The sequence below is a fragment of the Rhinoraja longicauda genome, chromosome 30, assembly GCF_053455715.1.
Source record: "Rhinoraja longicauda isolate Sanriku21f chromosome 30, sRhiLon1.1, whole genome shotgun sequence".
Taxonomy (NCBI): Eukaryota; Metazoa; Chordata; class Chondrichthyes; order Rajiformes; family Arhynchobatidae; genus Rhinoraja; species Rhinoraja longicauda.
The window spans coordinates 6,178,921-6,206,216 of record NC_135982.1 but is presented as its reverse complement, the minus strand read 5'-3'; the positions used below and the strand labels follow the sequence as shown (position 1 = coordinate 6,206,216).

The 27,296-nt window shown below is 44.3% G+C and overlaps 1 protein-coding gene across 12 annotated transcripts in view; it reads left to right on the top strand.

Annotated features, from left to right (window-relative positions):
- Nucleotides 1–27,296, top strand: part of kif1b (kinesin family member 1B) — a 271,960-nt gene that overhangs the window by 203,687 nt on the left and 40,977 nt on the right. For 9 of the 12 annotated variants that reach the window (XM_078425314.1, XM_078425310.1, XM_078425313.1 and 6 more), the window contains 9 exons: nt 5,312–5,560; nt 9,831–9,949; nt 11,309–11,394; nt 11,487–11,616; nt 14,404–14,566; nt 17,469–17,559; nt 17,670–17,788; nt 18,958–19,013; nt 26,542–26,650. In XM_078425314.1, the coding sequence (XP_078281440.1) occupies nt 5,312–5,560; nt 9,831–9,949; nt 11,309–11,394; nt 11,487–11,616; nt 14,404–14,566; nt 17,469–17,559; nt 17,670–17,788; nt 18,958–19,013; nt 26,542–26,650 (1,122 nt within the window). The remainder of the gene's footprint in view (nt 1–5,311; nt 5,561–9,830; nt 9,950–11,308; nt 11,395–11,486; nt 11,617–14,403; nt 14,567–17,468; nt 17,560–17,669; nt 17,789–18,957; nt 19,014–26,541; nt 26,651–27,296) is intronic. The other 3 variants (XM_078425318.1, XM_078425317.1, XM_078425316.1) reach the window with 1 other exon arrangement.

The window sequence follows — 27,296 nt, the reverse complement described above, 5'->3', positions numbered from 1 at the left end:
CAAAGTTGTTCCAGCACCATCGGAGGGCCATTAGACCGGTGTCGGTTCATTGTAGGGCAATCTGTTATGTTCCATTATAATACTGCCAGATTATTATTTTCCTATTTCCTTTTTGAAAATCCTGCCTGGTAGAAAGAGTAAGATTTAGATCAGAGCCATTCAGCTTTTTATTTATATATTTTATATATTTTCCCCCACCATTTTAAAATCAAGTCCCCTGGTCTGTAAAGCATATGCTGGTAGGGATGACTAATCTCCATCCACAGTATCTAAATCTGTCACAATTCCGTACCCTTGTTAACAAAACAACATCCCCTCAAACCTTACTGCTCCAAGATTAATAACTTTGACAATCCCAGTTTTTAAAAATTGGATTCCGGCATCTGCAGAATATTTTGGTCTTTGTCAACTTTTTAGGAACGTCAAAAGGGTCCATGGTAGATATCACGTTTATATAGCCATTGACTCCATTTTATTTTGTGCTGGCTGGTCTATAGTCACTATTGAGGTGGGAGAAGATGATGTTACTAAACACTGTTGCCTGACCTGCTGAGTCGCTTGTGCCTGACCAGCTGAGTTACTCCAGCATTTTGTGAATAAATACCTTCGATTTGTGCCAGCATCTGCAGTTATTTTTTTTTAAACACTGTTGAGTTGCTTTGCACTTCCGAATTGGTGAAAAAAGAAACTCTCCAAAAGGCTTGTTGCCACAAAAATCACTTCCGAAAGGAACGGTGCGGTTTAAAAGGAGATCTCTGCGTTCTGTATGCGAATCATATGTGGACCATATATAGACGGACGTGCCACCGATCAACTGCAGCAAGCATTTGCTGAACTGCGGCTGAAGTGAGGGATTAACCAGCTGCCGGCCGTTTCTCGGGTTTCCAATCTCCCTGTGGCTCAGAGCTGCGTCCATAACATGCGCATCTGCCGAAATGTTAGTGTCCATCATCAAAGTTCACAAGCCATCTGCACTGCCCAGAGGCATATTTTGGGGAAGTAATTCTGTTGAGCAACTAGTTAAATTGTGGAAAGAAACAAAATATTCGGGAAATACCTTGACCTGTCTGTTCAAAAACTAGAAATCCTGCCCAGTGTTTAGTTTTAGAGGTGCAGCAGGGAAAATGGCCCGTCAGTCAACCGAGTCCGCGCCGACCAGCGATCCCCACGCACTAACGCTATCCTACACACACCAGGGACAACTTACATTTATATCAAGCCAATTAACCTACAAACCTGTGCGTCTTTGGAGTGTCGGAGGGAACCGGAGATGCACGCGGGTCTCGGAGAGAACGTACAAACTCCGTACAGACAGCACCCGTAGTCAGGATGGAAGCTGGGTCCCTGGTGCTGTAAAGGCAGCAACTCTACCGCTGCGCCACCGTGTTCTTGGATAATGTGGTGTGGACATCTCCCAGGGCAGCTGTGCCTGATTTGTGTACACTCTCTGAGCTGCGGGGTGTTCAGATCCCAGCTTTTATGGTGCTTAATTTTATTAGGCTGTGCTCCGGTTTTAAAAACATGCCACTTTTCTGGCTTCTCTCTGGAAAGAAAATGCTTCTCTGTGCTAACTGTTGAGTCCTAAAAAAATTTAATAGAAAACCCCCTCTCATCCATCTTATTTCTTGAGTTTGTAGGACCTGCCCTCATCATTTGATACTTTAGGCCCCTGTTTTGTTTGAGTCAGTTTGCATTGCATACCCACCGAGCCATTTCCACAGATGCCCCATGTGGAGTGCATGCATTTCACAAGTTGGGCTTTGACCAAGGCTCTCAATATCTCATAAGTAAATTCCATTTCTTTGCTTTTTGACATATTGAAATAAGGAGGCCAATAAAACTTTGGATAGATTTTCTCCTGCTATGTTAAAATTGTGTTTGGAGTCATCTTTCATGACTTATGTGCTTGGACAAGTTCATAACTTTATAAATTGGAGCAGCACAATTAGGCCACTTGGCCCATCAAGTCTACTCTGCCATTCAATCATGGCTGGCTGATCTATCTTTCCCTCAACCCCATTCTCCTACTTTTTCTCCATAACCCCTGACCCCCGTACTAATCATGAATCTGCCGATCTCCGCCTTAAAAATATCTATTGACTTGGTAATGAATGCTACAGATTCACCACCCTCTGTCCAAAGAAATTCCTCCTCATCACCTTTCTAAAGGTATGTCCTTTTATTCTGAGGCTGTGCCCTCTGTTCCTAAACTCTCCCACTAGTGGAAACAGCCTCTCCTCATACACTCTATCCAAGCCTTTCACTATTCGGCAAGTTTCAATGAGGTCCCCCCCCCTTCACCCTTCTAAACTCCAGTGAGTACAAGCACAGCGCCGTGAAATGCTCATCATACATTAACCCAATCATTCCTGGGATCATTCGCGAAAAGCCTCCTCTGAGCCCTCTCCAACGCTTGCACATCCTTCCTCAGATGTGGGGCCCAGAACGGCCCACTGCACTCCAAATGCGGTCTGACCTGTGCCTTATAAAGCCTCAGCATTACATCCCTGCTTTTATATTGTAGTCCTCTTGGCTTTACCAATATCTGGCCTTTGGTCATTGAGAAAATATTCTGGCTTTCCTGGATCCCATCACTGCCCATCTGCCATTGTTTTACCCGCCCGGCTGATCTGAATTTGTCTCTTCGCAACACCCACCTGCACTAACTGTTAGTTTTTCCAATTTTGGATAATCTCACAACACCTTCTTTTATCCAAACCCTTCATGTATTGATGTGTGTGTCTGCAAGTCCAATTACCCTGCGGAAGGTCATTTGTTGTATTTGGTCAAATAATGTCCGCCTCCTCATCATTACTACCCTCCCTTGGTTTTCAACTCGGCCTCCCTTGTTACTCTTTCACATTTTCTCACAAATGCCCACATTTGTTCCATATTCAGTCAAAAAGGTTTTGAACCTTTTCATACCTTTAGTTTCCCTCTCCCCTGACTCTCAGTCTGAAGAGAGGGAAACGGTGGCGCAGCGGTAGAGTTGCTGCCTTACAGCGAATGCAGCGCCGGAGACTCGGGTTCGATCCTGACTACGGGAGCCGTCTGTACGGAGTTTGTACGTTCTCCCCGTGACCTGCGTGGGTTTTCTCCGAGATCTTCGGTTTCCTCCCACACTCCAAAGACGTACAGGTATGTAGGTTAATTGACTGGGTAAATGTAAAAATTGTCCCTAGTGTGTGTAGGATAGTGTTAATGTGCAGGGATCGCTGGGCGGTGCGGACTCGGTGGGCCGAAGGGCCTGTTTCCGCGCTGTATCTCTAAATCTAAAATCTAAAAAATCTAAAAAAGAAGGGTCTCGATCCGATGTGTCACCTATTCCTTTTCCTGCATTTTATGTCTATCTTCGATGTAAACCAGCATCTGCAGTTCCTACTTACACCTTGAAATTAAGATCTTTCATTTCTTCAAACTTTTTCATTGCTTGATGCTACAAAGGCAGTTTAACATTTTGTATTATTCTCATCACTCCTGCGATGTTTTAAACGTGCATTTTGCTCCATGAGGGTCCCTTGGGTAGGAGAACACGAGACTGCAGATGCTGGAATCTTGAGCTAAAAGTTACCTGTTGGAGGGAAATGGACAAGTGATTTTTCTGGTCAGGGCCTCCCGTCCATTTCCCTCCAGAGATGTAAGGATGGCACGGTGGCACAGCGGTAGAGTTGCTGCCTTTCAGCGCCAGAGACCCGGATTCGATCCTGACTACAGGTGCTATCTGTACAGAGTTTTACATTCTCCCTGTGACCACGAGGGTTTCCTCCAGGTGCTCTGGTTTCCTCCCACACTCCAAAGGCATACAGGGCGGCACGGTAGCGCAGCGGTAGAGTTGCTGCTTTACAGCGAATGCAGCGCCGGAGACTCAGGTTCGATCCTGACTACGGGTGCTGCACTGTAAGGAGTTTGTACGTTCTCCCCGTGACCTGCGTGGGTTTTCTCCGAGATCTTCGGTTTCCTCCCACACTCCAAAGACGTACAGGTATGTAGGTTAATTGGCTGGGTAAATGTAAAAAAAAAAAAATTGTCCCTAGTGGGTGTAGGATAGTGTTAATGTACGGGGATCGTTGGGCGGCACGGACTTGGAGGGCCGAAAAGGCCTGTTTCCGGCTGTATATATATATGATATGATGATAGGTCTGTTGGTTAATTGGGTTCAGTAAAATTGTAAATATTCCCTAGTGTGTAGGATGGTGCTCATGTATGGGCGATCTCTGGTCGGCGTGGACTAAAGGGACTGTTTCCACGCTGTATCTCTGAAGTCTAAAGATGCTGCCTGACTACTGAGATCCTCCAGTTGTCTGTCCTTGGATAGGAAATCCTTCCCACACCTGTCTTCCACTGCACTTTCCTTCCTGGTCTTGTTGATGCCTGTGTCATTCAATGTCGCTCTGTCATAGTGGACCTAGCTTTGTAACCTTTGTATCCGACTTTTTAAAGTGTCTAGCTCCTAACATTCCCCTGTTAGGAACATTCCCGTTTATCCTCCATTGTAGGATGTAGCATGGATTATCACTCCTTCCTAGATCCCCCCCCCCCGCTAACTCACACCAGGTAAACATCATATTGCTGGCAGCATCAAGCAAGGCATTCATTGTACCTGCACCTCACTATGCTTGTGCATATGACAATAAACTCGACTTGACTTGACTGGGACTTGATCTTGATTGCAGAGAATCATAGATCTGAGGAAGAGTCTACACCTTTGGGCATTAACTTTGTGTCTCTTTCAATAGTTGCAGCCTTGCGAGCATTTCCAGCATTTTCTCTTCATCTTGCAGGGAACGGGCTGATCAATTTTAATCATGAAATCTTTAACTGTTGCCTTGCAGTTTATCTTATTATGTTTGGATCCTTGTGTTACAATTTCTGGCTACAGGATAAATTGAAGCACAGTTAATGAAAATAATTGCACTTTAAAAGGAATTCAGTGATTGGAATACTTTATGGGATCAATGGTTGACAATGATAATAATTGAAGTCCTCTAGCAGGTTAACCACCAGTTTGTAAATTGTTTTCTCAAAAGTACAGTCAAATAATTTATAAAGGCTATAACAAAATGCTGGTAAATTGATGAAAATTTGGGTCATTATAAAGGACTCACTTTCTTCAATTGTTATATTTCGAAGACTGTAATGTTTTAACGTGTTCAAGAGAAAAGAATTGTAACGGGTCAAGTGTGGAATTGTTCACCCTAACTTGAAGAGTTTGAAGTTTTCTTTAACATCCATTTTTGTTTCTCTGATTGAAAGTCAGTGGTGACGTGTACAATGGAAAAATAACCCTTTCTTACCCTTAACTACACTCCAGTTCCCCAATTTTCCACGGCTGTGTGAACGAGCACCTTGCCGATCGCACACCCTCGCCCACCTTCTCCACAGCTGACTCTGACATCACTGAGCTTGCCGACGAGCAACAGAGCGAGATCGAAGACTTGGACGACGAGGCCTTTGTGGACGACACAAGCTCAGATCTGGGCAACGAAGAGGGTTCTGACATCTTCGGCGATGGACAGGATCCGTTTTATGACCGGTCCCCCTGGTTCATTTTAGTGGGAAGGTTGGTGAGGTTCCTTGGAGAACATCGGGAAGGGACTAGCTCTTTTCATTGCAAACCTCAATAAATCGAGCATTAAAAAAAACAACTGTATTTAACTGTGTGCCAGAACCTTGGTTGATGCACTGTTTAGCTCATGGAAGTAGGGCTTTTCATTAAAGCTTTGAAAGAGCACAAATCAATCCCACAAAAAAATATCCTGGCCCTGTCTACGTCCTGTTTCGTTGCAAATTGGTGCACACCTTCTCAAGTGTGGGCATTTAGCATTCCATGATTTCAAAATATTTCCATTTAATGCTGTTGGCGTCAGCTCTCCCCCGGCAGCTTAAAGGATTTGTGCTGGCTGCTTTTAAGCTACTGGATGTAAAATTATGCTGCAGTCACCACCGCTGATAAGAATAATAACTTGAGTGCATTAAGTTGACAAGCTATTGTTGAATCAGATGTGGCTCTAATCTGCATGCATAGGAACTTTCATGAGAATTACATTTACTTAGCAGTATTAATCTTCTTTTTTTTTTTCCCCCCTCGATAATCTTCACTTTTGTGCCATCCTTCTGTAAATAATTAAGGCTTGTCACAACAAAAAATGTGCAAATGCAACAAAATAGATTGGATCTAAGTAGAAATAATCCATTCCTAAGTAAAAGTTATTTGAACGTTTGTTGAGATGAGATGTTGCCTGGTACTGTATCTGAAACTAGGTTTAGGAGCACATTTGCTTTTCACTGGTCCGAATATTTTCATGTGGTCCAACATTCGCTGCTTCCTTTCTGTATTTGGTTTGCACTTTTAATACTTTTCTTAGCACAAGACGGTGGCTGTCAACTGAATGCATGTGTTGGTAAACCAGCAGTGCTTTTTTTGAGACTGATTCTTTTTTTTTTTTAAAGTCTCTTGATAATCCTCAATTCACGGGGTGCAGACTCGAAGATGTGAAATATTTTATAATGATGCGATCATGGGCATCTTAATGCTTTCTTGCTTACCAAGGTCGACCAGTTAGTTTAGTTTATCGCTGTCATGTGCACTGAGGTACAGAGAAAAGCTTTTGTTAGCGTGTTATCCAGACAAAATGAATACAATCATGCCGTGCATAGTTAAAGAATAAAGGGTACAACACTTAGTGCAAGATATAATATTGAAATCCGATAAATTCCGCCTAAAGATAGTTCAAAGGTTTCCAATATGTTCAAAGGTTTCCTGTGAGTTCAAAGGTCTCCAATGACCAATTAGTGCAAAACTGATTAGAGATAAATCTCCCTAATTCCGTGAGCTGAACTGAATATATTGTGCTGACTGTGCTATAAGTGAAACTATAATTTCATGTGGACTGTACATGACATTCTGAAATACTGCATAAGGTTAATACTAATTGATCTTGTAAATTTATACAGCAGAGCCTTCTTATTAGCATAGTAAATTTTGCTGGTCAGTTTTGGGATGAATGCTTATTTGGGGCTTAAAACATTGAATCAAAGTAACAAATTAAATCCTGACTCTTGGGAAAATGCGCAACTGTGAAAATTACAGATTGTATAAGAAACGCCAAATTGGTTAGCAGTAACTATATATCTAATTAGGTTCTATTGCAGTCCAAGTCATTTGGATGTTAATTTTATTTCCTGGATCACACCAGCACTTGTATAGAGTGCCAATCTTTTACCAGGGTGATTTCAAAGAAAATTAAGGTGCCTTTATGATTATTTCAATTTGGATCTGCCTCTACATCCCTCTGTGTAATCTGATAATCCAAAGCAGAATATTTAGTCCAGAATGGAATGACCTATGTTTTACACTCCACAAAATGGGTGGCACAGCGGCAGAGTTGCTGCCTTACAGCGCCAGAGACCCGGGTTCAATCCTGACTATGGTTCCTGTCTGTAGGGAGTTTGTACCTTCTCCCTGTGACCATGTGGGTTTTCTCCGGGTGCTCTGGTTTCCTCCCACATTACAAAGACTGACAGGTTTGTAAGTTAATTGGCTTTGGTAAAGATTATAAATTGTCCCTAGTGTATAGGATAGTGCCAGTTTATGGGGATCGTTGGTCGGTACAGACTCGGTGAGCCAAATGGCCTGTTCCGCGTTGAATCTCTAAACTAAAAGATAAAATATATTTAATAAGCAGGTTTTGCCGTATGAATGTGTTTGAATTTACTTGGGTTGGTAAAAGAGCTTGTCCCTTTAACCGTCTCCTATGGCATGCTGGGGCAGTACAACAGTTTCATACTTCCAATTCCTTTTTTTTCTTTAAAAGGATTACTCGGTAAAAGTTGTCTCCTATCCTCAAATTGCACATGTGCTTCATAGTAGTCCTACATTCCTTTCCTATTGGCGTAATTTTTACTTTTTGATTAGACTTTTATTTGGACGATTGTTTTGTTTGGAATTTGTTTATCAACATGCCATTTTATTTTTTTTGCCTCACCAATCTTACTGCCAATATTGTTTCATCCTCTTCAGTCTGCTTAAAGGGAGGCACATCAAACATAGACGTTACTATGAATTTCAAGTTGCGTTTCGCCAGGGTGACCATTGTTCTTTTGGACGACTTGGCAATTTCCAAAATTTCTCCAGTTTGCTCTTTCTTTCCAAAAAAAAGTCAATACGGTTGCTCGGCAGATCTTGTGTGAGGAAGATTGCAGGGTGGATCGACAGTAAGGCATTCTAAACATCCTTAGGCCTTTAACACTCAACAAGGCCTGCAAAATGCAATTTCTACATTGGAGGTGGCTGGGAAACACATTGCAATAATTTACAGACTGCAATTATGGTATCATAATTTCAATTATTTTTACCATGCCTTACTAAAGTATAGTTGTGCTGGTAAATGCTGCAACTGATACTAATTGATCCTGCCAACCTCTTTTGGATTCTTTTTGATTATTAAATATGTAAACATTAGTGCTTTTTTGCTTATTTTTTCTTTCTTTCCGATGATCGTTTGTAGTAAGTGTGCTTACTGACTCGAAGCAGACTGAATAAGGCTCATGTACTTTTTGTTTTGTTCCATTTTAGGTCCTTTTTTTTAATGTCTCATTTTTAATCTTCATAATGCTAGTTTGTCATATTTCCCCCCTGTTTTTACAATGTTAATTTCTGTCTGATTATGGTTCATTTTTCTGTTTAGCTTTCATTTTACAGCACTCTCTCCCTCCCGTTCCCTCTCACACAGTTGGAAAGCGTGTGGGTTGGTGAACAAATATACTTGGCAATGGTGATGGGGGTGGGGGTGTGGAAATGGGTTGAGGCAATAATAGGCCTTAATTATTAATGTTCATAAGCCCATCCATCGAAACAGTAAGAATTTGCAGATATCCTATTAAATAATGAACCATTGCCTTTTGCTATTGTATCTTAAAATCTAGGGTACAATTCCGTCAAGCATCTTCTGCTTCTAACTGTGCCGTCTAGCTTAAGTAAAGAGTTTGGGAAGGGTCTAACGTAGAGAAATAGGATCAATAGCATTTAGCAAATCGCCCAACCTGCCAACAGAGCGTGTTAAGTTGCTGACTGATGGGCACAATCCCTACGATCCCTTCAGTAAAGTTGGCTGTCATCTGTACTTCTCCTCAGACTGTTGCTTCGAGCATGTCACCTTCAGCCTGCCTTCATTTAGTTAATGGGCACACATTATAAATGCGCAGGACCAGCAGTGCTAAACTCAAGCTGCATAAATCTGAACAATCTTGGCAAATTGGTCTTCCTGTATTATTTGGATGACTAACTACAATTAAACATGTTCAGCAAATCGAAATAAGATGAACGTTTTTTAAAATCCAGATTACGAGAATTCAAATTGATCTTGAATTATAGATTTCCTGATTTGCTTTATAGGATTCCTAAAATGGTGGGTTTTTATTTAATTTATTGACATTGGCAAGCTATGTTGTATTATGTGTCGAGTTTCTAAAATCGCACATCTAAACCCTTCAGTGAGGGATTTTCTCTGCATAGTCTTGTTACTTAATAAACAGCTAAGATGTGGCCTTTCCAGCAGCCCCCGAGGTTCTGTGGATATCTTTGACTAGAAATCTACATGAATGATGTCTCCTGCAGGAAAAATAATTGGAAATAGTTCTTTGCAATTTCATCCGAGATCAAAGGTGTCACTGAATCCAATATCTGGACGTGATTATGCCGATTTCTAAAAAAGATATGATCCAACAATATCTGCACATCCCTACTGTTAGGTGTTGTGTATGTTCATGCGGCATTTGTGACTTTAATTAAATAATGTGCTGTTCCTGTTTCTCTTTTTCTTTCTCCACAGAGCATTTGTTTACCTCAGCAATTTGCTGTATCCCGTCCCCCTTGTTCACAGAATTGCTATAGTTAGTGAGAAGGGAGAGGTTCGGGGGTTCCTCCGCGTGGGCGTTCAGGCCATCACAGGTGGGTTTACATGACGTGCTTTGTCACGGTTGAAGGTCGATGACATAGATAACCTGGTGCTATAACTAACGCGCCATCTTAGGATCGTAGCAATGTTACATCTAATTGATACACAAATTGATTTTACTGCTTTACCCAAAGTCATGATTTGATTTCAATACCTTCTGTGATTTCTGAAACATAAACCCAGTATCATTGTAATAAGCGTCACCTATCTAAGTTCTCCAGAGATGCTGCCTGACCCGCGACGCACTCCAGCACTTTTTCTTTGTAAACCATCATCTGCAGTTCCTTGTGTCTACTACAATTGTAATTCTGTTGTCTGTACTGTAAAGATAATACAACTGTGCGCTCAACTGTGGAGAGTTTCTTGCCATCTCCCCAGCACTTAGTTGCAGAGGCTGAAGGAAATGCTCAAAGGACACAAAGTGTTGGAGTATCTCAGCAGGTCAGGCAGCATCTCTGCAGAACATGGATAGGTAATGTTTTGGGTCTGGGTCCTTTTGATTGATGTGCCTGTTATAAACCAGCATCCACAGTTCCTTGTTTCTACAATAAGGGTAGCACGCTGGCACAGCGATAGTGTTGCTGCCTTACAGGGCCCGAGACCTGGGTTTGATCCTGACTACGGGTGCTGTCTGTACGGAGTTTGTGCGTTCTCCCCGTGATCGGGTGGATTTCCCCAGGTGCTCCTGTTTCCTCCCACATTCCAAAGATGTACAGGTTTGTAGGTCAATTGGCTTCGGTAGAAATTGTCTCTAGTATGTAGGATAGAGCTAGTATACGAGGATCACTGGTCGGGGTGGGCTGAATGGCCTGTTTCTACGTTATATCCCTAAACTAAATGAAGCTAAACAATCGAAAATGCTCAACAGATCAGGTAGTTACTGGAGAGGTTGGAGTCAACAGTTCTTCCCTTCCGGCAATTCTGCTAAAGCTTTAATTTAGTTTTGTTTAGATATAGTGCAGAAACAGGCCCTTCGTACCACCGAGTCCGCGCCGACCAGCGATCCCTACACACGCTCACGTTATCCTACACACACTAGGGACAGTTTACAATTATGCCAAGCCAATTAACCTACAAACCTGTACGTCTTTGGAGTGTGGGAGGAAACCGGAGATCCTGGAGAAAACCCACGCGGTCACGGGGAGAACGTACAAACTCTGCACAGACAAGCACCCATGGTCAGGATCTAACCTAGGTCTCTGGCGCTGTGAGGCAGTAACTCTACCGCTGCGCCACCAGGCCGCCCATGCTGAGTATTTCAGCCATCTCCTCTTATTATTGCCTTGTGTAGTTTGTGTGACAAACCCGTAACAGTTTGGAGCTCACCTGAATGTTTATAACTCAACTTGCAGCTGACGAAGAGGCCCCAGATTATGGATCGGGTGTACGTCAGTCCGGGACTGCTAAAATCTCATTCGATGATGATTACTACAGAGGGGTACGGCCATCTGTCATCCTGCCGCAGTTAAGTTGTGTGCCGATGGATGTGGGTCACTGTACGTTCTCACGGCCATGTTGTTGTCTTTGCAGAGTGGCAATTCTTCCATGGTCATGTCACGCTCCAGTCTGTCGCTGGATGAACTCAGGATCGTGGAAGGGCAAGGTCAAAGTACCGACGTGGTGACCCCATCAGAGGAGCTGAACAGACTCAACGAATTCGGTAAAGCATTTTCCGGCAAACCTTCAATTCACTAGCTGCCTTCTACTGGGAAGTAATTGATTTACCAGACAATGGAATTAATTTAAGTTAGGCTCCTTTGCAATATTCTATGTAATCCGCGATATTCTATGTAATCCGTCAACAAAGGGAAAGCCATTTCAATTACCTTGTCCGGATTTAGTAATGTAAATTGTAATACAGCCAGGATAAATCTTCCTGTTGAGAATTTCTTCAAAACCTTACTAAGTATTGTGGAGCAGTGAGCAGATCTGATGCCTAAAGAATAATTTAGCCGCACTTAATCTACCTTCCGGTAAGCAGGGGACTTTAACTTCAATATTGACTGGCATTGCCTTAGCACAAGGTGGGTGTAACTTGAGGGTAAGAGAGGTTTTGAGGCAATGTTTGGGTATTCCACTAGAGATGGTGCAGTACTTAATCTTGGGAACTAAAACTGGGAGGGTGGAGGATGTGACAGTGGAGGAACACTTTGGGAACATCAACATAGCTGTAGGTTTGAAGTTAGTTCTTGAAAGGTACAAGACTGGTCCTCGAAAAAAGGTCTTGAAATAGTGGAAGGCTAATTTCAAAAGCGTGAGAGAGATCCTGCGAAAGATGATTGGGGGGTCGATGCTTCTGGGGGAAAATGTCAGCTTGTAATTGGGTGTCTTATGAAAGAGTGTTAGTAAGAGCACAGGTCCGGCATGGGCAAAAGGCAAGAGTGGAAAGATTAAGAAACCTTGGATGACAAAAGATATTGAAGATTTGTTCAGGACAACAGAGGAAGCCGGTGTGTGGCAGGCGTGGGGAGCAACCGTACGAGGAAATCGAAAGAATCTCTTGAGGGAGCGAGAAAGAAATCGGGAAGGCAAAAAGAGGCAATGAAATATCATTGGCAAGTAAGGTTTAGGAAGAATCTCAAGCCTTTTCGGTAAGTGTATCAGGAATAAGAGGGTAGCCATGGGAAAATGGCAACCCTCTGGGGACAAAGGACTAGTCTATGCATTGAGGCGAAGTCCTCTCATCTGTGTTCACCAAGGAGAAGTATGTGGAAGATACTGAAGTACCTGGATGATCGTCAGCATTGGGAGTTATAACACTGTTGTATCACAACTTACTGGTGGTCGCGGTAGAGTTGCTCCCTTATGGCGAATGCAACGCCGGAGACTCAGGTCCGACCCCGACTACGGGTGCTGTCTGTGCGGAGTTTGCACGTTCTCCCCGTGATCTGCGTGGGTTTTCTCTGAGATCTTCGGTTTCCTCCCACACTCCAAAGACGTGCAGGTTTGTGGGTTAATTGGCTTGGTAAATGTAAAATTTGTCCCTAGCCGGTGTAGGATAGTGTTAATGTGCAGGGATCGCTGGTCGACGCAGACCTGGTGGGCCGAAGGGCCTGTTTCCGCGCTGTATCTCTAAACTGAAACGAAAAAATCTAAACTTTCTGCATCCTGAGTAAGCAGTTCTGAATCAAAGCAACCAAGTCACCATGGCTTCCATGCATCTTAATCTTCTGGATACACCGACCGTGAAGGACTTATCAAATGCCTTATTTTAATCCATGTAGACAACATTAACTACTCTACCCTCATCGATCACCTTTGACATCTCCTCAAAAAAAACTTAAATCAAATTTATAACACATGACCTGCCGCAGGCAAAGCCATATTGACTGTCCTTAATTAGCCAATTCCAAATAGGAGTCATTCCTATCCCGAAGAATCCTCTCAAATATCTTCCCGACGACTGGTGTGAGGCTCACCAGCTGATAATTTGCTGGATTATCTCCACTTCCTTTTTCCAATGTTAAGGGAACAACATTGCCTACTCTCATCCTCCAGGAACTCACCTGGGGCTAGAGAAGGTGCCAAAATCTTTATCAAGGCCCCCTGCATACTCCTCGCGCTTCTCAATAATCTGAGATAGATCTCACCAGACCCTGGAGATCTCTTCACCCTCATGCTCCTTAAGAGCCTTAACAAACCACCTCCTTTATCTCTAGCTGCTCTTGCGAACAGGTGCCCCTCAACCTACGATGGGGTTACATTCTGAGAAACCCATCGTAAACCAAAAATATCGTAGGTCGAAAATGCATTGAATACATGTGATCACGTGACTGGCAACGAGCTGCCATTTGCACCATCGCAAAGTCGAAATATCGTAAGTCGAAGCATCGTAAGTCAGGGAGCATCTGTACTAGTGTTCTCCACACTGATCGCCTTGTGCTCCATGCCCTTCTTCTTGGTGAATACAGGTGCAAAATACTCATCACTGACCTCATCTACATCCCATGATTCCAAGTGTAAATTCCCTCCTTTATCCTTGAGGGGCCCCACTGTCTCCCTGGTTACCATCTTTTATTTTTTTTACCTCTTATTGTCCTTTCTAGTATTAAAGTCCTTACAAATATTGAAGTATGATCCCAATTTTGATGTGACATGATAATTTTAAAATTTAAAAAATGCATTTCTGTTTAAAAAAATTAGTTTTCCAAGTGAATTTTAATCCTATGGCATTTAATCCTCGTGTGATCTTGCCATGAGCAGAATTTATTTACTCTGGTCTCTTTTTGGTCTAGACATAGTTTAATATATCAGATATATATCTGTTCCTTGGAGCATTTTGGATTTGATTTAGCCTGGGCATATTAAAAGTGGCAGCAAACAATAGGTTTAATAAAAGAGGGGTTATTAATCTGGTCCAATTTGTTTTGCATTGCATATTTTCTGATTTGAAATTAATTGTGCTGTGTTTAATAACTTGCAATTGTTTGTGTCTTTTGGGCAACAGGTTTTAAATCAAGCACGGAATTGGACCCCAAGTTATCGTCCGAGAGGATATCTGATGAAGTCATTGAACACCTAAAAATCGGCAGCGTTTTCACTTTCCGGGTGACGGTATTGCAAGCCAGTGGGATCCCGGCTGAATACGCAGACATCTTTTGTCAGTTCAAGTAAGCATCTGCTTTCCAAATGTACTCCACGGTTCAAATCCCTTTGCAAGCATCGTCCCAACTGCAGCAACACTGTGCTACTTGCACCGTACATTCGGCAAGTTTCAAAGTGTTGATGCACAAAGCTCTTCGCAGAGAGAGATGGGAACAGTGTCATTCTGTAGATAGTCACAAAATGCTGGAGTAACTCAGTGGGCAAGGCAGCATCTCTGGAGAGAAGTGTCATTCTGTAAACGATTACACACAAATGCCTTGCCTTTTCGACCATAAGACATTGGAGCAGAATTAGACCATTTAGCCCATTGACACTACCCCGCCATTCACTCATGGCTGATCTATCTTTCGCCCTCAACCCCATTCTCCTGCTTTCTCCCCATAACCTTTGGCACTTTTCCTAATCAAGAAACTATCAGTCTCTGACTTAAAAATACCCAATGTCTTGGCCTCCACCGCCATCTGTGACAATGAACTCCACAGATTTAGTTTAGAAATACAGCGCGGAAACAGGCCCTTCGGCCCACCGGGTCTGCGCCGACCAGCGATCCCCGCACACTAACACTATCCTACACCCACATGGGACAATTTTTACATTTACCCAGCCAATTAACCTACAAACCTGTACATCTTTGGAGTGTGGGAGGAAACCGAAGATCTCGGAGAAAACCCACGTAGGTCACGGGGAGAACGTACAAACTCCGTACAGACAGCACCCGTAGTCAGGATCGAACCGGGTCTCCGGCGCTGCATTCGCTGTAAGGCAGCAACTCTACCGCTGCGCCACCGTGCCGCCCACCCTCTGGCTAAAGAAATTCCTCCTCTTCTCCATTTGACTGCATGAGTTAAGCTGATAATATCCTTCAGCATGTGAGCCCCTAGTTTCCCCATTCTAAAACTACTGCCAATCTATTAGGAGGATATAAAACTACACAGCGCAGGAACAGGCTGCTGTCTGTACCAAGCTAAACTATTCTCATCTGCCTGTACATGATCCATATCCCTCCATTCTCTGCATGTCCATGAGCCTACCCAAAAGGTCTCTAACACCACCATCGTATCTGCCTCCACCACCACCCTGGGCAGCATGTTCCAGGCACGCAGCACCCTCTGAAGGGTGTTTAAATAAAAAATATATTAAATAAATGAATACAGATAAATAAATAGACAAATGGATGGATAGAAAACACAACAAACCAAAACTTGCCTAGTGAAATACTTTAGGGCATCGCCTTTCACCATAAAGCTAGGCCCTCTAGTATTTCACATTTCCATTCTGGGCAAAAAGGTTCTGATTGTCTACCCCCCCCTTCATGCCTCACATAATTTGATATACTTACATTATGTCTCCAATCAACCTGCAATATTCCAGGGAAAACAATCGAAGTACAATAATCATTTGGAGACACAAATTGCTGGAGTAACTCAGCGGGTCAGGCAGCATCTCCAGAGAGAAGGAATGGGTGACCGTTTCGGGTCGAGACCCTGCCTCACGTCACCCATTCCTTCTCTCCAGAGATGCTGCCTGACCCGCTGAGTTACTCCAGCGTTTTGTGTCTACCTTCGGTTTTTAACCAGCATCTGCAGGGTTTTTTTTCCCCCTATAATAATCATTTTGTTCAGTCACTGGAAGGATCAGCACTTGCCACGCAACGTGAGTTGTCCATGAACCAGTGCTCACTCTGGTGCTGCACTTCAGAGGAAATCTCAGAGCCGTTTGCTGTTCTATGAGCTGATCAAGAACCTACTTGAGTTTCCTCCACACTGTAGCTTCAGTACCATTAAACTATCGGTTCTTTCTCTTTCCACATAAACCCATCATTCCTTCCCTCCCCCAAGCCTTTTGCTGCTTTTATAAGTACTCTACTCTGACTTGCTGTCAAGAGTACTAAGTAAATGGATGCAGTTCCATTTCCTTCTCTGGCCAAGGCAGAGTGTAGCAGCAGTACAGTTGCTGCCTTACAGTGCCAGAGATCCTGGTTTGATCCTGACTATGGGCGCTGTCTGTACAGAGTTTGTACACTCTCCCTGTGAACGCGTGGGTTTTCTCCAGATGCTCCGGTTTCCTGCCACTTTACAAAGACATACAGGTTTGTGGGCTAATTGGCTTCGGTAAACAAAATTGGAAATTGTCCACGGTGTATAGGATAGTGTTAGTTAAGAGATGATCGCTGGTTGGTGTGGACTAGACAGGCCAAAGGGCCTGATTCTGTGCTGTATCTCTAAAGTGAAGTATCTCTAAAGTAAGGGGGAGTTCACGAATGCAGTGCAATGCACCATCTAGTGGAAATACCAAGGGCTCAACGTTTTTACTGAATCAGCAGTCCTATCAATATCTGTTGCAGTTTTCTTAACTCCGTTTGACAAAATGCAATGTTCGGATTTCATGTACTTTTGCAGTTTTGATGCAGGTGCCCATTTTGATATGCAAAACATATAACTTTTTAAAGTCAAGTAGTAGATGTGGGCAACACAGTGGCCCAGCTGGTACAGCTGCTGTTTCAGCGGCAGAAACGCGGGTTCGACCCTGTGTGGAGTTTGCACGTTCTTCTTGTGAACGCCTGGGGTTTCCTTTGGGTGCTCCTGGACTCCTCCCACGTCCCAAAGATTTGTATGTTTGTAGTTTAATTGGCCTCTGTGCATTGCCCCAAGTGTAGGTGAGCGGTCGTTTTTGACAACTCGATGAACACCCTCTGACTTTGCCAAACACTAATAACAAAAACTGCCCTGAAGAGAAGCCAAGTCATTCCTGCACTAGGTAGAACCAAGGGAGGGAAAGTAGGAATTGTTGTCCTTCGTGTCTAAACATTCCATTTGTATAAGCTCCTCCCCTCTTTCTCCAACCCACGCCTTCTAATTGTATTTGGGGCATTAGTTGATTTACGATGATGTTCGCTCTTTTGAACAGTTTCATACATCGCCATGACGAGGCCTTCTCCACGGAGCCCCTGAAGAACGGCGGCCGAGGAACACCCCTCGGCTTTTACCACGTACAGAACGTGAGTCTGAGTTAGGGAACAATCGCCGTCACCGGTCCCGTCCGAGCGCTAATTGTTGCAACAAATCTCCGTGAGCCTGCCTTGTGACACGGCCTTTGTCATCCACTCAGATTGCTGTTGAAGTAACGGAGTCCTTCTCTGAATACATCAAGACCAAGCCCATCGTGTTTGAGGTGTTTGGACATTATCAGCAGTGCCCTTATTATTTCCAGGGACAGGATTTTATCAGGTAAGATCAATACAAAGGTTTTCAATGAACTAAATCATTGAATTTGGTATGGTAAGCTTGCCTTCATTGGTCGGGACTTTGGGTAAAAGACAATAGGTGCAGGAGGAGGCCATTCGGCCCTACGAGCCAGCACCACCATTCAATGTGATCATGGCTGATCATTCTCAATCAGTACCCCGTTCCTGCCTTCTCCCCATACCCCCTGACTCCGCTATCCTTAAGAGCTCTATCCAGCTCTCTCTTGAATGCATTCAGAGAATTGGCCTCCACTGCCTTCTGAGGCAGTGAATTCCACAGATTTACAACTCTGACTGAAAAAGTTTTTCCTCATCTCCGTTCTAAAAGAGTCAGAATGTCATGAGGCGGCTGTATAGGACTTGGGTTAGGCCGCATTTGAATTATTCAATGGTACGTTATTGTCACATGTTCCCTGAAAGTGATGTCACAGGTAGATAGGGTAGTCAAGAAAGCCTTTGGCACATTGGCCTTCGTCATGCAGGGTACTGATTATAGAGATTGGGATGGTAAGTTACAGACGTTGGTGAGGCCACACTTGGAGTACTGTGTTCAATTTTGGTCACCCTGCTAAAGGAAAGATGTTTATTAAGCTAAAAAAGAGTGCAGAGAAGATTTATGAGGATGTTGCCAGGACTTGAGCTGACATTGTGGTTGGGCAAGCTAAGACTTTATTCCTTGGACTGCAAGAGACTGTGGAGTGATCTTGTAGAGGTGTGTAAAATCATGAGGGTAAGTCTTTTATCCATGCTAGGGGAATCAAGAACAAGAAGACTTGAAGGTGAGAGGGGCAAGATTTGATACAAACCTGAGGGGCAACTTTTTCACTCAGAGGATGGTACAAGCTGTCAGAGGAGGTAGTTGAGGCAGAATCCATAATTGCATTTATACACGGACAGGTATATGGGTAGGAAAGGTTTAGAGGGATCTGGGCCGAATGCAGGCAAATGGGGCGAGCGTAGAAGGGGCATCTTGCTTACATGGTCAAGTTGGGCTGAAGGGCTTGTTCCCTTGCTGTATGACTCTATGTACCTAGATATATAACATTCTTTGCTTTGTACACAATTGAGTAAGATTTTACTGGAGGAGGAGGGGGGGGGGGACATACTGAAGATGAAAGAATAAAGTCACTTCTTTAATGTTTGTTTCCACAGAACGCCACAACCAGCACGCAAATATTTCCCTCCTCCAATGCCTCTCTCAAAACCAGGTGAGTCTGAATGGAAGTTCCCTGGGAGTGTGAAATAAAATTTTAATTATGCATAAACAGAGAAATTGCAGTCAACTCCAATATTTTATGAGGTATTTAAATAATAAATTCTCACGGGTCTATACTGCTTATGATCACGTTAGCAAAATGGAGAACTACTTTCTCATAAGTTTCACTAAGGCAGCAGTTCACAGACCATGATTTCTTTTTTAAACCTGATGATTCCAATGATTTCACCTGACCAGTTCTATCCTGGGGAGTTGGTGCTTATTAGAACGTAGAAAAGTACAGCACAGGAACAGGCCCTTCGGCCCACAATGTCCATGCAGCATGTCATAAAGATCAACTAATCTCATCTACCGCTCCATTCCATGCATGTCCAGTTGCGCCTCTCAAAGCTCCTGAACCCCACAATTGAATCTGCCTTCAGCGCCAGTATGTTATGGCCACACTAACAACACAATCTCAGATACAAACAAAGCATTCGGCTGATTGGACTGGCAATTTTCAATGCTGACATTGAACATCTATTTTACCTCACCTTTTCCTTTCTCCTTTCACTCTCTCACCATCCCTCCCCTTTCTCTCGTCCATCTCTCCCTCTTGTTTATCCTTCTCCCCTCGGCCTCCACCGCTCTGCTCTGCTGCTCTATCTTTCTGTCGCTCATGTCGGATAGAAGGAGAACTTTGTCATTTGTACCGTAGAGTCCTGACTATTTCCTATTTTATGGTCTTCACTCCGGCCCCTCAATTGAGTGCTGGGCCGCACACACCGATGTTCAGTAAAGAAATAAAACTATTAACTGTGTTCTATTTCATTATTGTTATTGATCTCAAAGTTCTTCTGTCGTGATTTAAATTTTATAACATCGATCACTGCCTTCGATATTTTATTCATATTCCATAACTGATGAAGATATGAGTAACATTTAATCCTCAAAATAAATATAATAATGAGGTGCTGACAGTGGCGTGGCAATGGAAGGGCCCATACCTTTCAACAATCCAACAACAAGGCAGCTGAGGAATTTATATTCCGCTCATAATCTGCAAATGATGAGCATAAAAACCACAGGAATGTTGGTATAAAGTGATGTCCTACGGGTAAGGAAACGATCCATCCTTGCCCAAGATGGTTTATGTGGAGGACCAGACCCTTTTAAATGGCCATTCATCTCAAGGACAGAGAGGGACGATGCCACTTAGAGTTTAGACGTACAACATGGAAACAGCCTCAAATGGCTGGAATAACTCAGCGGGTCAGGCAGCATCTCTGGAGAGCGTGGAAAAGTGATGTTTCAGTTCGGGACCCTGCTTCATTCTGAGCCCGAGTCGTCACCTATCCATGTTCTCCAGAGATGCTGCCTGGGCCACTGAATCCAGCGCTTTCACTCTTTGTTTTGAAAATCGACGTCTGCAGCTCCTTGTTTTTACATGAAAACAGGTCCTTCGGCCCACTAAGTCCACGCTGGCCACTGATCACCCATTCACACTAGTTCTAGGTTACCTCACTCTCTCATCCACTCCCTACGCAGTCGGGGCAATTTACAGAAGGTCAATCAACCGACAAACCTGTACATCTTTGGGATGTGGGAAGAAACAGGAGCACCTGGAGGAAACGTGCATGGTCCCAGGGAGAACGTGCAAACTCCACACAGTCAGCACCCGAGGTCAGGATCGAACCTGGGAATCTGGTGCTGTGAGGCAGCAGCTCTACCCGCTGCATCACCATGTTGCCACGTCACAAAAAAATGAATACATTTTTAAAAAAATTAAAAATTAGGTCTTCATCTCATGCCAATAAGATCATAGTTTTCAGATGGATATTCAGTAATTGGAATAGATTTTAGATTTGGAGATACAGATTTAGAGATACAGTGTGGAAACAGGCCCTTCGGCCCACTGAGTTCGCGCCGCCCAGGGATCCACGCACATTAACACCATCCTACACACACTAGGGACAATTTTTACATTTACCCAGTCAATTAACCTACATACCTGCACGTCTTTGGAGTGTGGGAGGAAACCGAAGATCTCGGAGAAAACCCACGCAGGTCACGGGGAGAACGTACAAACTCCGTACAGACGGCGCCCGTAGTCAGGATCGAGCCTGAGTCTCCGGTGTTGCATTAGCTGTGAGGCAGCAACTCTACCGCTGCGCCACCGTGACCGCCGCATAGTTTCCTGAGCATGGGTTACCAAAAGGAAAGACCGTTAACATTCATGTAATGCTGTAAATCTCATGCATCTGCACATTTTTTGATGATCTCCAAGGTTTACTATTGCAGAGTTATCATTAATTTCAAAGCTTTCACAACAAAACATGTAGAATTTTATTTTTGTGTGAAATATTTTTCTATTTCTATTTTTGCATGTTAAATATTGTTCTGTTCGTGCCTTCTTCCTTTCCCGCAACCCCTGTCCCCTCCGCACCACCCACCTCCTGTGATTTCTCTTCCATTTCAGACCATTACCGAAAGATTGAGTTGATTAGATATCTGATGTCTGGCTATGTCAATGTGCAGTTGCTTGATGCTCTGTCTGAGAATGCCAACACGTTTGTTACATCTGCGGCCGGCACGTATATCGACACCACCGATCAGCTGCCGGCTTTCCTTTTACATCCTCTTCCCACCTGTCACATACTGAAAGTCCCAAAACATCATGGTTGGTAACTGGTACAGAGCCATGGCAAATTAGCGACATTTAAGGATCCCGTTTAGCGTAGTCTGTCCCTGTCACACACCCGTTTGTACTTTGGATGTAGCAAATTTGCAGCTTCGTGATCCGCCAGTGTACCGTAGTGAAATAAGTCCTCTGTGTGTAGAAAGAGTGTGTAGAAAAGTCCTCTGTGTGTGAAGTTCACCCCACATCCTAAAACCTATTATCACTGTTGGTTATCGTGTTCATTGCCCTGTGATTTAAGGGGAGACATTGGTCCCTGGTTTGGTTTTAGTTTTACAGATCCAGCGTGGGAACACGTCCTTCACCTCACCGTGTCTATGCCGATCACTGATCACCGTTTCTCACTATTTTCTATATTATCCAACGTTCTCATCACTACGGGCAATCAGCTTACAAACCCGCACGTCTTTGGCGTCTGGGAGGAAATCCATGCGGCCACAGGGAGAACATGTGAACTCCACACAGACAGCATTGAATAGGATTGAACCCGGGTCTCTCGCACTGTGAGGCAGCAGCTCTACCCGCTGCATTTGTCCGCTCATGGTGCATCCAAGTGTATCGGCCATTGTTCCGTGTAAAAAGAATGTTGCTTTGTGAAGTTCAACCCACAGCTTAATACCACTGTTAAGTTATTTTGTTCATTCATTGGCCCAACATTTAAGAGGTAAAATTTGTCCCTTGTCTACGTTTAGTTTTAGTTTTACAGATATAGCATGGAGACAGGCCCATCGAGTCCATGCCATCCATTGATCAGTTCAGTGGGTACAGTGAAAAGCTTTTGTTGCGTGCTATCCAAAGATAATAGAGCAGAGCAAGATAGACCACTCGACCTAAAAACCGTAGTATGTCATGGCGCCATTTTAGTAGGCAGAAACTTGCAGAAACATTTTAAAAGAAAAATAACAAAAATCTGTGAATTGATAGATGAGATATATTCTGCATTTTAATGGTATCATCACACATATTGTTCCCCCAAAACACTGATTACACTGCGAGAGGCAGAGCGGGTGGCGGGTTTTGCTTACTAAAATGGCGGACGTTACGCTCCTTTGCGTACTACACTTCAGTATAGGCGATTTCAACGGAGTGGTTCATCTTGCTTCTCTAGTATCTTTGGTGCTATCCAGTCAGCAGAAACAGTCAGCAGACTTCTTGCCAATGTTCACGTTCATTATACTCAGTGGAACCAGGGATGAGTCCAATCTCTGGCCAATAAGTAAGCACAGCTTGAGCGCTGACGAGCAGATTTCACTCGCCATTCAATATTAAGCCAGTCATTTGTTTCATTTCATTTCCATCCCCTCCTCTTCCACCACCACCTTCAACCACTAAAATGCTTACGTGCCGGGGAAATCGAATGAATCAAGATTTGAAGCTGTAGAAAATAAGTCAAATATCCTGGTTCCAGGTTTTCTATTGAAAGAATATTCCTTCCTTTGAAGTTTACCTTCAACTGTCCAGATTCTGTGTTTAATCTATAGTCGTCAACAAATATCTAAATGAGTTAAGGTGCCTCTTTGTGAATATTAATTTTAGTTTCCTAATAGCAGCTTCCTCCAAATAATCATTTGTAGGATGATGAAATGTTGCGATCTATCAGAATAAAAAGAACCAAAAAATTAAACCGAGATGTTATGTCACAGCAGACCTCCCAACCTTCCAAATTTGCCGGAAAGTTTCCGCTTTCTTATTTCATTTCCGCCATTCCGATTTCACCTCACATTTTTCCACAAAACACATGCCTCGCCGCTCGCCCCGCCCCTCGCCACGCCGCTGTGCTCCCCCTTTCTCTCGCCCCGCCGCTGTACCCGCCTCACGCCGCTGATCCCGCCTCTCGCAGCTGGCCCCGCCTCACGCAGCTGGCCCCGCCTCTCGCCGCTGGCCCCTCCTCACGCCGCTGCCCCATCCTCACGCCGCTAGCCCCGCCTCTCGCCGCCAGCCCCGCCGCCGGCCCCGCCTCTCGCCGCCGGCCCCGCCTCTCGCCACCGGCCTCGCCGCTGGCCCCGCCCCACGCTGCTGGCCCCGCCCCACGCCGCTGGCCCCTCCTCACGCCGCTGGCCCCTCCTCACGACGCTGGCCCCTCCTCATGACGCTGGCCCCGCCCTATGCCGCTTGCCATGCCTCAATTAAATTCCTACTTGCTGCAGCTTCACAGGCACATGAACGCAGCAACACGGGAATAAATATTTATTAAACAGTAATAAAATAAACCATCATTCTACATGGCCCTTGACATAACAGTTGGTCCTAAAAATAGTCCTTTTTTTCCGCATTTTAAAAAAAAGTGATATTATTCAGGTAATATTTAGTTTCATAAATAATTATTTGGAAGGAACCTATTTGATGGCTGAAAAGACGGTTCGCTTCAGGATTGCTGTCACGGGGATAACCTTGCTGAACGCCGTCCTTTGCTAGCTGAACATTCTCCGAATCTCAGTCAGCTGTCTGCCTTTTGTAAATCATCAGCAAGCTTTTTTTTTTAGTGAAGAACTTCCTTGGAAGTACAAGGTGATCTAGATTATATTTGGTAGGTTTAACCTAACTCTGAAATATAGCAGCCAGCGTCAATTTTGAAACAACGAATAAAATCTTCTTTCTTTCTTCTTTGTGTAATTCCCTGAACTACACAAAGTCCTCCCCCAAGAATAGACCATAAAACACAGGAGCAGTATTAGGCCATTCGGCCCATCATGTCTACTCTCCCATTCGATCTTGGTTGATCTATTTTTCTCTCTCAACCCCATTCTCCTGCCTTCTTCCTGTAACATTTGACTTTCTTACGCAAAAACGTTTATTTTTTTAATGTACGATCAAATATATGGCGATAAGTGTTCATTGTGCAATGTAGATATATGTATCAATGATATTGCTTCTTCCCTGCTTTTCCCATTAGGTTGTGTTTATGTATACCTGCATTTAAAAATATGCATGTCCAAAGTTTGCCATGGTGGAAAAAAGTTTTTTTTTGTTGTATTTTCCTTTTTCTAAAACTGCGTATTTCCTAGATGTAAAACTGCTTTTTAATCAAAGAAGATTGTTGCTAATATTACCTATCACTTGCCTGGCTTTGTCCTGCCCCCATCAGTTTAAGGATAAGGGGGAAGTCATTTAGGACCGAGATGAGAAAGTTTTTTTTCACACAGAGTGGTGAATCCGTGGAATTCTCTGCCACAGAAGGTAGTTGAGGCCAGTTCATTGGCTATATTTAAGAGGGAGTTAGATGTGGCCCTTGTGGCTAAAGGGATCAGGGGGTATGGAGAGAAGGCAGGTACGGGATACTGAGTTGGATGATCAGCCATGATCATATTGAATGGCGGTGCAGGCTCGAAGGGCCGAATGGCCGACTCCTGCACCTGTTTTCTATGTTTCTATGTTTTCCAGCCATGCACACAGATCCCGGGCCACTTTCTTAGGAATACCTATCGCCTCATGGAATTGTCAACACCACAAGCCCATGTAGGAAGGAACTGCAGATGCTGGGTTACACTGAAGATGACAAAAAATGGTGGAGTGACTCAGTGGGACGGGCAGCACCTCTGGAGAGAGGGAATGGGCGACGTTTGTGGTCGAGACCCTTCTTCAGAAACTCTCGAGAAACCCGAGAAGCCACCCATTCCTCCTCTCCAGAGATGCTGCCTGTCCCGCTGAGTTGCTCTAGCATTTTGTGTTTAAGAATAAGGGGTAGGCCATTTAAAACGGAGATGAGGAAAAACTTTTTCAGTCAGAGAGTTGTAAATCTGTGGAATTCACTGCCTCAGAAGGCAGTGGAGGCCAAGTCTCTGAATGCATTCAAGAGAGAGCTAGATAGAGCTCTTAAGGATAGCGGGGTATGGGGAGAAGGCAGGAACGGGGTACTGATTGAGAATGATCAGCCATGATCACATTGAATGGTGGTGCTGGCTCGAAGGGCCGAATGGCCTACTCCTGCACCTATTGTCTATTGTGTCTATCTTTGGTTTAAACCAGCATCTGCAGTTCCTTCCTACACAAGTGATAGGTGGATACAGGTGCCCGGGGGGGGGGGGGGAGGAGGATTGAGGGACAATTGGTCAGACAAAGATCAGAGATGTAAAGGCAAAAGGTGTGAGATAAAGATAGAAGAGGTGCGGATTGTGAAGCCAGAATGTAGGTTGTAGGGGAGAGGGAGGGGAGAAATGGATGCGAGTCCAGGTGGGGCACAGGGAAGAGACTGGGCGAAAAAGGGGTGGGTGGGTGGGGGGAGAGACAAAATATGGGTGGGGGGGAGAGACAAAATAGGGGTGGGGGTTTAGGTTACTTAAAATGAAAGAATTTAATGTTAATTTCATGGGCTTGTAAACCACCAGAGCTGAACACTTGGTGGAGTTTTGCCAGTTTTGGGCGGGTTATGGTTATGCGAGTCGATTCAAGACCCTGATGGTTGCAGGAAAGCAGCTGTTCCTGAACCAGGTGGTGTGGTCAATAACTGAGAAGCTGCAGAAGGGCAATGGGTAGTAGGGCGAAATGATGCAGACTTGGTCTTGATTAGAACGAGTGTCAAGGGTTATGGGGAGAAGGCAGGAAAATGGGATTAGGAGGCAGAGATCAGCCATGATGGAATGGCGGAGTAGACTCGATGGGCCGAACGGCTTAATTCTACTCCTCTAACGTGTGAACTTGTCCGTGTCATGTACTGCTAATGCAGTGAAGTCTGGGTGACGTCAAATAACCTGGTCTACTGGCACCCGCTGAGCAGACCAGAATATATAAATGAAAGGGAAAAACAATTGGAATTGATTGCCTTATATTTTATCGGCCACTGCTTCCTAGAAAGTTATGAATAAATGACTGCCCTTGAGTGTGTTGACGTGTTTTCCTGCTTCAGTTCCAGCCACCAAGGTGAACGCCGTGAGCAAGCCCAGCTGCGGGCAATGCGTCAGCAAGTACGACCTCCTCGTCTGGTTTGAGATCAGCGAGCTGGAGCCGACGGGAGAGTAAGTCGATGAATGACAATGTTTGTTTATCTGATCAATGCTGCCAACCCTGATCAATGCTGCCAACCCTGATCAATGCTGCCACCCTGATCAGTGCTGCCACCCTGATCAGTGCTGCCACCCTGATCAGTGCTGCCACCCTGATCAATGCTGCCAACCTGATCAATGCTGCCAACCCTGATCAATGCTGCCACCCTGATCAATGCTGCCACCCTAATCAATGCTGCCACCCTGATCAATGCTGCCAACCGTAAGGCCATTTACAAAAGCTTTTCTCAAAAGGCTGGGAGTGTACAGGGCGGCACGGTGGCGCAGCGTTAGAGTTGCTGCCTTTCAGCGCCAGAGACCCAGGTTCGATCCTGACTATGGGTGCTGTCTGCACGGAGTTTGTACATTTCCCCAGTGTGGGACAAATAAAGGAATATATTATATTTGTTCTCCCCCCGTGACCTGCGTGGGTTTTCTCCAGATGCTCCGGTTTCCACCCACACCCCCAAAGACGTACAGTTTTGTAAGTTAATTGGCTTTGGTAACATTGTAAATGATCCCTAGTGTGTGTGGGATAGTATTGGTGCACGGGAATCGCTCGTCGATGCAGACTCGGTGGGCCGAAGGGCCTGTTTGCGTGCTATATCCTCTAAACTAA